Raw genomic sequence first — 15,104 nt, forward strand, 5'->3', positions numbered from 1 at the left:
GCCCATACCTCCTGGCGATCTGGGCAAGGGGGCGCATATAGATATTAAATAGCATCGGTGAGAGATGCTATTTATCAAACAGGGAAAGGGTTTGCAATATTATTTTGTTGTATTCCTTGGCAGCAGAGCTCAGGGTGGCTTATAGCAAAAATACATACAATGAATATACAAAGGAGTACAATATACTCCCTTGATTAAACATTTGCTTAGAAGGGAGAAAGCAAAGACATTGGTTAGGTAAGTAACAAACAAACTTGAATGTATGAAGTATAAAAATATAGCCCTGACCTGGATAGCCCAGGCTAGTCTGATCTTGTCAGATCTCAGAAGCTAAGCAGGTCATCCCTTGCTAACTTCCTGGCATGATGATGTCACTTCCAGGGTATATCATTGTGCCAGGCATGCTTCATGCACATGAGAAAGATCCCCTGCCAGCAGCCAGGTAAGATCTGGCAATGTTAGTAGTAGTACTCAAACTTTTTGAAGTGAAATCTACATCTAAACTTACTCTCCTTTTTGGGTCCCACTGGCCAAGCAACTCCACATTAATTTCTCCTTGCAAGATTCCTATGTCAGTTAACACTGAATAGTGTTTATATTTTTCATGTTTCATGTTTAGAAATATAAAGCATTACTGAGCAACAAGCTGTTTTTCATGGTCCAGATTTGCCAGTGAGATTTCCAGAATGGAAACATGGATGCCCCAAAATAAGTAAAATTTATCATCATAGTAGGCAAAGACAAATTTTGCAGGAATACACTGAAGGGATCTTGTGCTGGTTAGTTGCAAAATCATTGTGAAAACTGCAGATGATTTTGCAGCTAACCAGCACAAGATCCCTTCAGTGTATTCCTACAAAATTTGTCTTTGCCTACTATGATGATAAATTTTACTTGTTTTGGGGCATAGAGTTACATCTTCCAGGAAGGGAGATTCTCCTTCATTTTAACTTCACAATAACCTCATTCAGTGACATGATGGCACAGGTTTAGTTCAACAAGGTTCCACAAAGTACAATCTTATGCATGCTTACTCAGAAGGAAGCCCACTTTTTTCAGCTGGGCTACTCCAAGGTGAGGTTGTATGGATTGCAGCTTTAACATCCCTTCACAAATTCCCAGATTGCTATTTGCAATTCCATTTTAGCATTCTGTATCAATGGGCTTAGGAGGATGTAACTCTATTTACATTCTTAGCACCTCTTGGTTTGTTCCATTGCCTGGACTTTTGTGCCTTTTACGTCAATGACATTTGTTTTATCAGAACTGCTGGACTAACACTTATGACCCTAATCCAGAGAAAGCACATCTCAATGACATCCTGTTAACATTAATTCACAAGCAACTTATGTCCATTGGACTGGATCCAGATTAAATGACAATTTTCACCAATCACCCTTTCATAGAATCACAGAGTTGGAAGAGGCCATTTAGTCCAACCCCCTGCTCAGTGCAGGATCAGCTTAGAGCATCCTTGACAAGTGTTTGTCCAGCTGCTGCTTAAAGATTTTCCACCGCCAGCCCTCCTTATACAATTCCTCAGAGTCCCTCAGGAGTAGCATTTTGTAGAGTTCAGTAAGCTGCAATGAGAGGAGGCAGGCAGGAAAGTTCCATTCTGCTGCTGGAACATTTAGTCTGAATCCAACCAATTGATCTCAATAGGCATGACTATCTTTAATTGTCCAGCACACACTTCATTTAACCTAGAAATGGTTAGAAGGACAAATGACAACATTAAACAGGACCCTGTTGCTTATAGTATATTTGGACTAAAAACAGGATCTGAATGCTTAAGGAGTCTTGAGCTGAGATCCCAGCATGCCAGACAAATTTTTGTAACAAGTGTGGGCTAAAGTGGGTGTGAGAAATGTTTGATGTTTTACCATACTGTGCAGGAAATTTAGACTTGTGCTATCTATTAAAACAAATGGAAGTTGACGGAGCTCGCACACCATGCACACTCTTTAAAAAAATGAAAATGTCAACATACTGCCAACTCTTCTACACTATTTGCCATGTAATTACATGGTAATTGATGCTCCTTAATAAAACATGGCTAATTCTCAAGTGTATTTCTGTACTAAAGTACAATGCTAAAGTTCACATTTCTGATTTTAAGTTAGCCTCTGGGTCTGTTCCTAAATTAGCAGAGGGATTTTCTTCCTCGGATTTCTTGCTTGATCTTGGGTAGCAGTTGGGATTCTGTGTTCAGGAATGTTTGGGCTGAGCAAACAAATTATCAGAGACCAGCTTCATTAAGAATCCACAGAGGTATTTGTCACAGCTTACAATGGGAACAGTGTGCTTGCTGGAATGAATTCTGATCCCAGACCCTCACAACATGGGGCAAAAGACACAATTTCAATGAGAGATGGAAGGCTACTAATTAAAGCTCTGCTTGCTCTCTTCTTTTTTGGCTCAGCCTCGCCGCTTCCAAAGAAACTGGAGCAGCAGCCCGATCCGCTCCTAAACTCATGTCCCCTTCAGATTTCCTGGATAAACTGATGGGAAGGACGTCGGGATATGATGCCAGAATCAGGCCTAATTTTAAAGGTATGCTGCTGCCCTCTCTGGGGCTTTTGCCACCATTTTGTTTTCGAGTAGAATGTGCTTACTGGGCTGATTTTAATCAAATTCTGTTTGTGAGTTTTGAATTCTAAAAGAATTGCTTCCTGCTACTTGAAAGCTGCCATTTCTCCCCTGTTCCTCCTATAATTGTTTCCTATGAATGAACCTCATTTGTGCCAGGCCTATTCATGTAGCCAAAGTAGGCCATAGAGTTCTGAGGTGATAAAGTAGACTGTAGCAGTTCAATCTGCAAGTAGAGCATAGAGCTTTTTAAAATACTCCTCCATATATATATATTAGAAAATTACCATATCAAAGTGGAAGGTTCTAGCCCTGTTTACAGGAAGGTTTTGCTTCATTTTTGCAAGAGAAAGGTTTTAAAATGTGATCTCCCACAGTTAATTCTACCTCCTCAGGATGTTGTTATCTCAATTCCACTCCATTCTGCTGCCTAAGTCTTGTTTTAAATATGACATGATTGAGGCAAAGTGACTTTACTATATGACTTGATCTTCACCCACCATCTCATTTAAATGGAGATGCTATCCACACAAAGCAGCTATGCTTGCGTTATCAGCTCACCAGCATGATATTCTCAAGGGCTACGAATCTCTGGCATACAGTCTAGGTAAAGGTAAAGGCAAAGGTAGTCCCCTGTGCAAGCACCAGTCATTTTTGACTCTGGGGTGATGATGCTTTCACGTTTTCATGGCAGACTTTTTACAGGGTGGTTTGCCATTGCCTTCCCCAGTCATCTACACTTGCCACCCACCCCCACCCCCAGCAAGCTGGGTACTCTTTTTACCGACCTCAGAAGGATGGAAGGCTGAGTCAACCTGGAGCCGGCTACCTGAACCAGCTTCCTCTGGGATCGAACTCAGGTCGTGAGCAGAGGGCTCTGACTGCAGTACTGCAGCTTTACCACTCTGCGCCACGGGGCTCTTGGCATGCAATCTAAGCATGTGTAAATGCTTTGTATGTGTTGCAGCTCAGTTTAAACAAGATGCAAAGTTGTGTGGGCCTTATTCCTGTCTTTGGGAGGGATGAAGAGGGACAAAAAAGATATTCTTGAGAAAACAAAATGCTGAGAGAGTAGATGCTGCTTCTGAGAAATTGTTTGGATACATTTGATTTAATGAAACCCTCCACTGAATTATCTTGCTTGGAGAACAGATGCAGAAAACCATTCTATCCAGCACTATATTTTTTCTTCAACAGCAGAATCTTTGGAAATGATTCACAATGTTGTAACGATTTAGGGAACATGGTATTCTGTTCCTTGTCATTTCTTCTCAGCTTTCTAGCCATTTAAGATACCAGGTAGTCACTAAGCATGCCAAACGACATGCTGACTATTCTACCTAACAAATATTGATATACCTACTACCTGTGAATTTATCTTTCCATATTCAAAATGCTTTTAGATAATGGCAGGTTTTGCAGATCAAATGCATATTGTAAGGGAAAAAACACTTGCCTATTTGTCAGCTGGCTATATGTCAATCTTGTTTTCATTACCTTTTGGGTCTGCTAATAAGTTAATTAAGGGCTGAATCTCATTAAGCACAAGTGCAATGGCACTTGCAGACCTTTCCAACTTTCCTCCTTCCTGCAACGATCCCTCAAGAATTCCAGAAAGCTGATGCTGGAGGTTGCAGGAACCATATATCAACAAACAGTCATGTGAGTTGGGCGGAGGGGGGGATGGATCAGGCATTGCTCTTTCATTAGTGAAAAATCACATACCAATGAAGGTACCACCTAGGGAAGAGGTAGGAAAAGGTTATTTAACTCAGCTTCATGGACCATATGATTTTTTGGCCACATGTGCCACGGGCTGGGTGTGGTCAGAGAGCAGCATCCAGGTACAGTCTAAGGTCATACCCAGGAGAGTCAGAACAAGAGCCAAGTCAAGAAGCCAAGATTCAAGGGTCTGAGAGCATGGTCATCTGAAGCAGGAGGTCTGGGAGCTGAGAAAACCAAGCAGGGGTGAAGTCCAAAGACAGGGGCTGGGGTGGACACAAAGTTGTCACGGATGCAACTAGTGCTTCCATGGAGAGCCCAGCCCCAAGCACAGGCTATATGGGCCTCCTGCGTTGCTTCAATTAGCAAGTGGAAAAGTTCCCGTTAATACTCAGAGCTCAGCGTCCACCTTCCCCACAAGTGTGTGTCTCAGCTGCAGGTTGCTAAATCCTGGCAGAGTCAGTCTCTCAGCCAAGCCACCCCTGGAGGTGAGTCTGGTTGCACCTGCACCTTGTCAGCTGCTGGGCCAGGTGCAGGGGATGCTGACTCAAACAGCAGCAGTGAGCTGTCACTTTCTGAGGCATCAGAGGGGCCGGCTGCAGGGTCTGGCAATGCTACCCACTCGGGCAGGGGCTCAGTGTCTCCCATGACAACATGGGTCCTGCAGTCTCCAGTATCAGTGTTTTGGGGATCTCAGGGAACACTTCAGAGGATACAATTCAAATATTAACAAGACACATTTTTAAATTCTGTGCAAGAGATTATATGTTTCAATAAACACATTGTTATGGCACTTAATTTAGTGTCACACCTGTGTGTAGCCATCCATTCTCTACTTCTTTATTATTAATCTCTATAATAGTATGCAAACGAGATGTTTTTATTTCATCAACATTCACTGGGAGTCAGATAGCTGGAAACTTAACAGACAGTTCTTAGATTTTTATTCTTTAGTCAAAACTTATCCTAGTATGACCCAAAGCATCATGGCTTGTGCTTTATCATCCCAGTACCACTAACACACACACATTGCCTATCAATAAATGCCACCATAATGCTCCATAACCCTTCATTTGGCATTTGTATTAGTTTTGACCAAGGGAAGAAAAAGAGAGGGGAGGCAAGTACAGCATGGAATGAATATGCACAAATATGCAATTGCATGCACTTTTGACAGCACAACACAAGGGTGCAAGAAATTCCAGAGTTGCATCTGTGCTTTCTTGAGCAAAGGCATCAGGCAGTGAGGTAACATATGTATATACATGTGGCTCTACAGATGTACATGCACCTAAGAAACCTGACTAATGCCATGGCCCCCTTGAGTCTCATTGGAAAAGGTGATCTACAAATAACATAATAAATTTGAAAATGTACACATGTGCTGCTCAAAGATGTTGCATATGCATTTTATGCATTTGCTGCAGAAGACCTCAAGGTGACATCAGCATTTCCCAGCAGTTATAATCAGAAGCTTTGTTTTTTGTTGTGCTGGAGAAAGAGGGAAGAGACCCAACTGCTCATCTGAACTGATTTCGTCACATGAAAGAATCTGCCTCTTGATAAACATGCAGCAGCTGCTTAATCAGCCTTGGGCTTGGCCAGGGCAATCACCCAGGCAAGGCTGGCCAAAATAGCTATTTTGTATGTGAGCACTTGGTACACAGCATGAAAGCCATTCCGATTAAGTACTATATCTGATAGGGGAAGCTGATTCTAGCTGATCTTGTGCCATTATGATATAGCGACAGTTGCCAAGGTCAATCTGCCCCTTGAAAAGATCCCTGTGCAATCAGGTGTAAAATGATTCACACAAACAGATTTAGGACTTGAGGTTGTTGGGGGGTTTTATCATGCCCCTAGAAACCTGACCAGAAAGAACATTTTCTATTTTTCTCATGACCGTTCCTCATCATCCAAAGGTAGCAGATCTGCAATAATGAGCCTTGAGCCATCCAGCTTCTGAACATTCAGTTTCCAATAAGACAAACAAAGTTAGATGTCCCAGACAGAAGCAGAGTTGAAGCCTCCCGACTTTCCTGGAGCTATTTTGCAGTTTATGAGCAGAGAAGATGTTGCTGTGACTGACTAGGATTCCTTCCCCACATCCCACAGGCATTAAGTGTGCTCAAAGAATGTATAGACACATTTTCATCTACCTACAACTCACACTCTCATTCTTTTATTTATTTACTATTCGTTTAATTATGAATAGTTTGCCTTTCCAGATGAGACTCGAGACATAATACATGGTATACATCAATGAAATCAATAGGATGTGACACCCAATAAACAGTATAATGGGACTAGTATCCTGGGCAGGTCCATAGCAGGGGAGGGGACAATGGGACTCTGCCCTCTTTTAGTTTTACAGCGCCCCACCACGGTAGCAATCTGCCTACTCTTGAGACTCAATTAATTAATGCCCCAGCACCCCAATTCCCCCTCCAGAAAAAATCCTGGCTATGATCCTGATCATGGGAATCTAGAATCCCTTTGGACTATAGCTAGAACCTGATCTTATTAGGTATAGTGAAAGTTTGCTCCCACCTGTGTAGAACTTCCTTCAGAGAAAAGGATTTTGCAATTTCTTTAGGATTTATAGCCTGACATGTTTGTCTGAAGCAAGAAATACATGGCATCAAATCATACAGTTAAGACAAAAATCCACTCTCACTTTGCCATCATTTATTACAACACAGATGGCCAAGATATTCTCCTCCCAGAAATGGTGGTAACTAGCAAGGTAGAACGTTGTAGAAAACAGATCACGTGATCACGAGACCCAGTTTGGTGTAGGGGTTAAGAGCAGTGGACTCTAATCTGGAGGACCAGGTTTAATTCCCCATGCCTCTGCATGCAGCCAGCTGGGTGACCTTGGGTCAGTCACAACTCTCTCAGAGCTCTCTCAATCCCACCTACCTCACAGGGTGTCTGTTGTGGGGACAGGAAGGGAAGGTGATTGTAAGCCACTCCGAGACTCCTTTGGGTAGTGAACGGCAGGATATAAAACCAACTCTTCATCTTCGTCTTCTTCTTCTCCTCTTCCTCCCTCCCTCCCTCCCTCCTTCCTTCTTTCCTTCCTTCCTTTATTTTCTTCTATTTATATCCTGCCCTCCCCACAAGCAGGCTCTGGGAAGGTTACAAGCTCACACAGGAATATTGTAACAATGGAGAGACGGTTTCGATGCAATGGAGGGCTGATGTGCTTTGCAGAGCTCCTGCAGAGACAAGGGCCAAACCACATGATTTTGGGGGGTTTCGATGTCCGAAGACCCGAGGAAACCCCTGTTGTGCGGGCTTCTGAAGTAAGGGGAGCTTAATGAAGTGCAGAAACTTAACTGAGGTGTGCTTGGTGAGTTGTCTATGACTTCTAATCACTGATGCTTGAGATGAGGCGGACGCCATTACAGCGAGTTAGCTGCATTACCGTGAAAGGGGAGGATGAAGCAACAAAGAATGGTAGCACAAAAGGTGAGAAAAGCCCTAAGAAATAGAGAAATATGATGCCAAGAATGGGGCAAACCGATAAAGAGAATTTGGAGTAAAGAGGTGGCAAGTGGCGAGAGGAAGAGGACAAGGAGTGGCAGAAAGAGAGACAAAGAATGAGGTGTGGTGAGAGAACGGGAGGCGGAGTGGTCCATAACAAAAGCTTCTAAACGAAGACGGGTGAATTGAAGAGGCAGCAGTTGAAGAAGAAGGAGCCACACATATAGACTTTGAGGAATAAAAGCTAACCAGGAGTTTAGTGGAAAGACAGTTGGCTGTAGCAAGCGGCAAGTGGCTGTTGCTTGTTGTTGTGCTGTTTTGAACAAGGTGTCAGTGTGTAAAGCACAATGCCAAGAACTAGCGAGAGAGACCAACAGAGCCTTAAAGGTACAGAACAGAATAACAGAGACTACGTACCTTTGTATGTAGAGGAGACATAGAGTGGTGGAATGGAAGGGAAGAAGGGTTTAGAAGACAGGAAGACAAGAAGAAGAGAAGACAAGAAGATAAGAGAGGGGGAGAGAGGAAGACAAGAAGAAGGGAAGAAAATACAAAGGACTTTGCTGGAGAGACTGAAGTGATAGGGTGTGACTGTGTGTGCGTGTGCAGGGGTATAGATTGTGTGAAGGGAGGAATGTGTGATCAAAAGGAAAGAAAGGTGTGAAAGGTAATGGTGTGAAAGGTCCCATCATTATTTTAAATGAGTATGTTAGTCAAGTCAGCAGCCTCACTAGGTGCCGCAAAACAAAGGGGGCCCACAATATCTCAAGACACGATCAAAGAACTACAAAACAATATGCAAACCTATTTTAGGACTGTACTGAATCAGATGCAGGTGAATCTAGCAGAGCAGATGGGTGGGTTGAACTAAAAAATGGACGGCCTACAGGAACAATAAATAGGAACTAAGGAAGAAATTTTGGGCTTAACTCAGTCTCTAAAACCTCTTGATATTAAAATGAAGGTTGCTAATCAAATATTGGAGGTAGATAAGATAACCCAAGAGATAGAAGAAGAAAGGTTAGTTAGATCTGAGATGGAACAGGTTATTTATAAATTGAGACCTCAAGAGGTTCTAGAACAAAAACAAGAAGATTTTATTACAAATATCAAGTGATGCATTGGCAGTAGTAATGGAAATGGAGCCCTTGGATATAGAGGAAGAAATAGAGGGTTCATATAAGGGTAATTCAGCCCATAATAGAAAGTATTCTTCTCAGAGGGAAGTTCATAGTACCTCTAACAGAAAAATGGGTAAGGAGGCAAGCTGGAAAGTCTTAACAGATCAATCATTACTGAACAAAACATTAAGATCTTAAGAGAAACTCTATGGCTGGTGAGGAAGAGAAGGACAAAATTAATTTTAGCTTATACAAATGATCTCAATCCTCCAAAAAAGAAAGAAAGAGAGAGAGAGAGTGATAGATTTTTGGCCAAATATATTGTGAATAGAAAGAATTACTATAAACTATGGAATGGGTCACCGCCCTATGATTGGATATGCAAATGTAAATAATGGTATGTAGATTTCTTTAGAGAATGAAGCCAATTAAAAGGTTAGTAAGGTAGTACGTTGAGTGAAGAGGGTTAAAAAAATTGTGAAAAAGATATACAGTTGTGCATTATTGAATAGTTATGTATGGAAGCTGCGTTCTCCATCTTAATTTATGTTGTTATGTTGTTTGGTTTTGTTTTTGTTTGTTTGGTTGTATTTCTTTTGTGTATTTGGCTTTGTGGAGAAAATAAAAATACTAATAATAATAATAATAATAATAAAAAAGGAATATTGTAACAATAAACAATATCAAATTCAGGCAATATAAAGTTCAGAGAATCAAAGTTTTAAATTTTGTGTCAGAAAACCTGAGTAAAAGTTGCCTCGGTAGCAATGCCCGGATGGAGCCTTCTGAGCGGTGTTGATTGAATATCAAGCCACTAACCGCAAGGCCATAGTTATCAGCAGGGGAGGCCACAAATGGAAATTTTGGACACCCACCGCCTCAACTGAAAGCCTGGTGGAACAGCTCCATTTTACAGGCCCAGCAGAATTGAAACAGGCTCTACAGGGCCCTGATCTCAGTTGGGAGTTTGTTCCACCAGGCTAGTTGAGGCTAATCAGATGTCCTTTGGGCCAGGGACAACCAGAAGATGTTGATCAATTGAGCACAAAGCTCTGTGAGGTATTTATAGGGGGAGTCACTTCCTGAGATATGCAGGTCCCTGGCTGCACAGGGCTTTAAAAGTCAGCACTAAAACCTTGAACTGTATCTGGTACTCTATAGGCAACCAGTGCAGTTGATGGAGCATCAGCTGAATGCATGCCCACACAGGCATTGCTGTCAGTATTCATGCCACCACATTCTGCACAAGCTGGAGTTTCCAAGTCAAGTTCAAAGGTGGCTCCACATACAGTGAGTTACCATAATCTGGCCTGGAAGCGACCATTGCATGGATCACTGTAGTTAAATCCTGGGAAGTAAGATAGGGTATAAGCCAAATTGCCCTCAAAAAAGGTTGGGGAATTAATAGGTGGGCAGCTGTGGCTCAGAGGGATCAAGAATCTATGTATACAGGATACTACTTCCAGAAACTTACTAAATTGACAAACGACACTAATTAAGTAAAATAGTTATGCTTTTATTACAGGAAACTATAGAAACACATACAAGGTAATGGATACATACAACACACATACAGACCTAAGAAAACATATATGAAACTGATAGAGGGGTAGCACAAGGGTAAAACATAGACAGGGTATACTACCTGGTCCTGATGGACTTTAGGGTTCAGTTCCAATTAGAAGATGCAGACATGCACTGCTATGTGCCATGTCTGAGGGCCCCCTTACTTAGAGTAATGGGGGTGCACCAATCTGGGTCCATGTGCTCAGCTTGAAGAGAGAGAGAGATGAAGCTTTCTCTCATGTTATAATATTTTGGAAAAGAAGAGGTCCTCCCAAAAAGGGGCTGGCTTGTTGGTGTGGGCAGTATTGAGTCTTTTCTGGGTACCTGATTGGGTGCTCATCTCAAGCCAATGAGCAGAACTGACACTGGTCACCTGAATGGATCTCCAGGTAACAATAGATAGTGCTGTTTTAGTAATGTCTGTCCTTAGATTACAATGGGTCAGGATGTAGTTGATGGTTTGGGCGGTTTAGCAAAGATACCCCTGGGGAGAGGCAAGTATAGAGAACAAAGAATTTGTCTAGGTATCAGACATTACCCTAGCATTAGACAAAGAAAAGCTGAGTTGATGCAAAGTCCCATGGAGGTGGCCATTTAATCAGTGGCAGAGGATTAGGTCAGGAATAATACCTACCAGAAGTCCCCTTTGTCTTTATGCACTCTGTTTGGGCGGGGGAGAGGGCCATATCCAGAGGGTACCTTTAGGTGCAGATCAGAACAAGCTCTCTGTTGGGTCTACTCCATTTTGAATGGAATATTTTCTTGGCCTGTTTCTGATCAGACTCCATTTTGTTTCCAGGAATAGGAGCCCCACTTTCTCTCTCTAGTTATTGGGGTGCTCTGTATGAACACACAGGGCCTCTTGGTTACACGGGAAAAAGTTGCTTGACCAGTTGAAGATGATATAAAGCTGATCTAACAACAATGGCAACATGAGCCTCCATAGAAAGAGAGAGGTCCAAGATAACCCCTTAGACTCTTCACCGTCAGTGCTAGCATCAAAGGCATCCCATTGAGGGTTGGGAGTCAGATTCCCAGTCCCAGTTCCCCATGACTCAGGTACAGGACCTCCATCTTCATTGGATTTAGTTTCAGTTGGCTATGTTTAAGCCATCCTGTCAAGGCCAGTTATGCCCTGGCTAATACCTCTGGGGCAGAGTCCAGCTGTCGATCCATCAGCAGATGGAGCCACCCTCTGCCCCCAACCATAAAGGATGGAGGGGAGCCATTGCAAGGCAGTCCCCTTTACCCCAACATTGGTGAGGCAGTGGGTCAAAAGATCACAATCAACTGTGTTGAATGCTGCTGTTAGATCAAGAAACAACAGTAACCCACCTCAATCTTGATGTCTCTGGAGGTCATCTCTGAGGGCGACCAGCACAGTCTCTGTCCCAGAGCCAGAGCAAATGCTAGACTGAAGTGGGTCCAGGATAGCAGCAGCATCCAAGAAAACCTAGAGTTGCTCTGCTGCCACTCTCTTAACCATCTTGCCCAGGAATGGTAAGTTTGAAACTGAGAAATAGTTAGCAAGGACCACAGGGTCCAATGATGGCTTCAAGAGCACCACTGTCTCCTTTAGAGCAGCCAGGAAGGTCCCTGATGATAGGGGTAGGTTGATTATATCTCCCAGTGTGGTTCAAATGCAGGCCTTGACCAGTCTTCTTGTTCTTCTTCTTCTTCTTCTTCTTCTTCTTGAATGAAAATAGCTATCTGTCTCATTTTCCCCCTGCCCTTCTCTCAAGGAGCGTAAGGCAGTTTATATGGCATCCTCCATTGTATACTCATAATGACCTTGTGAGGTGGGTTAAGCTGAGAGAGAGTGGTTGGCTCAAAGTCAATCAATTGCATTTCACAGCCAAGTGGGGATCTGAATGCAGGTCTTCTCACTCCTCATCTGACACTCTATCCAATACACCTCACCACAGCTTACTAAAGAGAAGGAAAACACACTTTTGTTGAAACATTTGCTTCCTTTTTTCCAGACTATATTTTCATAAACAGAACAAAGGCCCCAGCCATTCAGAAATTTGTTCCTGACAACATTTCCAGATGAAAGTTTGTATAATAAGAGCACATTTGTCATTGATGCTGTAACTCATGTTGACCAGTGCAATGAGACCTGGTTCTCATGATCATTTGGGCTTTTTCATGCTGGTATAACTAATTCACACAGTGTCAAATCCACTAAAGGCCTTAAGTAGACCTGATGTAGCATCTGACACATGAATCCACATTTAAAGTAGCTTATGGTGACCTATAGCCTGCAGTGGCACATACATGCTGCCATCTTGGCATAGGCTGTCTTCTCTGGCAGCAAGCACCATCTAGACTTCTTTTCACAGATATTACATGTTGCTAAATATAGAACAGTGGCATCTTGTGCCTTCTTTGTACTACCATAAATGAGCTTTAAGAATGCGAACCAATGTGGATAGCCGAGGGTTGCCAGGTCTGTGTTGAAAAATACCTGGAGACTTTGGGGGTGGATCCAGGAGAAGGTGGTTTTGGCGAGCAGAGGGACCCCAGTATGGTACAGTGCCATAGAGTCTTTCCTTCAAAGTAGCCATTTTCTCCAGGGGAGCCGATCTCTGCCAGCTGGAGATCAGTTGTAAAAGCAAGAGATCTCCAGGCCCCACCTGGAGACTGGCAACCCTATGATAGCACTATTCACTATTACAGTGAATGTATGCACATCCTACACGTACATGCATAGATCTGTTTATAAGAAGAGTCAGTGCATGTTCACTTTAGAAATGAAACTGAGAACCAACAACCGGATGAATGTGAGATCTAAATAATACATTGAGCTGTGCATGCATTGAATGGAACCTAAGAATTACACAGCACACTTATCAACACAAAATCAAGGGTACATTGTACATTTGTTCACTGTTTGTGAACTGGGCTACAGTCTTTCCACAACAGAGACTGGGCCAATAACTTCAGTGCATTCTTCCATTTCTTTCAAAATCAATAATAGTTCCTTGGAAACTAATGACAATACATATCAATAAACTGAGTACTTGTGGAGTAAATCTATAATGTGTGGCCCTCAATGCTCTGAGGAACAGCTAATCAACTATGCTAAACACAGAATTCCAAGGATTTATTAACTACTTCAACTGCTCCTGAAGACCAGTTGCAAATACTCAGAGGACTATTTGTTCAGTTGAAATTGTTAATTCCCCCTTCTCAGAGAAACGGAGCAAGTAACATAAATATATATCCTATTAAAATTGAATTAAAAATCCAATTCACTAGCTGGAACTACAACAGAAACTTTATCCCCAGCCAACCAGATTAATAGTGCAATCCTCACACGTTTCTTATTTCAAGAAACCTATAGACTTCAGTGGATTTAAAAGGGTATAACTGAGTTTAGGACTGCCCTGTAAACCTGCTTACATAAGCAGGCCATTCCCCTCCCCTCCCCCCTCCCAGAAAGCTATAGATGCGCAGGTTTTGGAAATGTTCCAAGACAAACTTCAAGAAAGCCAATATACCTCAATGAAATTGGATTTGGGAGTCTGCTTCAGAGGTGTAATTAGGTTGGGTGAATTCAGGTAAACCGGAAATAAACTGTAAACTGCTTAAAAACTTACTATGGCTCTTGGAACCATGAGGAGCTGGTCATCATTGGCAGTTTCCAGTCATTACTTATGCCCACTGTTACCATCTTTTTGCTATCCCAGATTCTCTGTTCTTGTGCCTGTGAATGAATATTAACAAATAACTGGACTTAACTGTGCATTTGGAAACTACAAGCAACCACTTTGTCATGCAGTTAGAATGCTGTTGTTAATAATGCAAAACACTAAGCATGCAGCCTTACCATAAATAATATTGCAATAATTTCACCTGCAACAACAGAAGTCAAAATCTGTGTCATTTCTAAATTCAAAGACCAATAATCACTGTCATTCATATGTGATCTGGAACAGTCAAATTTTGCAGGCTTTCCTAAACTAAAAAATGTAAGAAACCTGATAAACAGATCTGAAGGCTGTTTCAAAATTTTGTCTGATGTTGAAAAAGAAGGTGCTGTTGAGTCAGAACCAACTCACAGCAACCCCATCCATGGGGCGTTCCGGGCAAGATGAGCAGAAGTGGTTTGCCATTGCCTTCCTCCGCAGAACAACCCCAGTCTCCCTTGGTGATCTTTCATCCAAGCACTAACCAGGCTGTCTCTTCCTTTGAGAATGCACGCATAGCTGGTCTTGAGGACAAAAGGAGATTGAGGAAGAATCGCACTGCTACAGGACCAACCCTAAATCAGACTTTTCCCTGCAGCCGCTGTGGCCGGACCTGCCTGTCCCACATTGGTCTTGTCAGCCACCAGCAAGCCTGCAGCAAACGTGGACTATTGCACCCTTCTTAAATCTTCGTTCGCGAAGCCGAGCCGAGAGAGAGAGAGAGAACCATGGCCAACGCTGCTTAGCTCCCAAGCCCTGACAAGCTTGGCTCAATCAGGGCTGTTTGGGGTCCTTACCTGAGATTAAGAGGCAGCTAAAAGAGAATGATGATGAACTGATCTGGAGGATGCACAGGATTTATGCCTGGAACAAACACCTTTCCCACCCGCTTTTGATTTGAATTTATGTCTGCAAAAGAGACATA

General features: G+C 42.6%; 1 protein-coding gene across 2 annotated transcripts in view; it reads left to right on the forward strand.

The window, feature by feature from the left end:
* GLRA1 (glycine receptor alpha 1) overlaps positions 1-15,104 on the forward strand; it is a 120,330-nt gene that overhangs the window by 36,197 nt on the left and 69,029 nt on the right. For both annotated transcript variants that reach the window (XM_060238315.1, XM_060238314.1), the window contains exon 2: positions 2,423-2,553. In XM_060238315.1, the coding sequence (XP_060094298.1) occupies positions 2,423-2,553 (131 nt within the window). The remainder of the gene's footprint in view (positions 1-2,422; positions 2,554-15,104) is intronic.

The sequence above is a fragment of the Heteronotia binoei genome, chromosome 5 (genome assembly GCF_032191835.1).
Source record: "Heteronotia binoei isolate CCM8104 ecotype False Entrance Well chromosome 5, APGP_CSIRO_Hbin_v1, whole genome shotgun sequence".
In the NCBI taxonomy this organism is placed as follows: domain Eukaryota; kingdom Metazoa; phylum Chordata; class Lepidosauria; order Squamata; family Gekkonidae; genus Heteronotia; species Heteronotia binoei.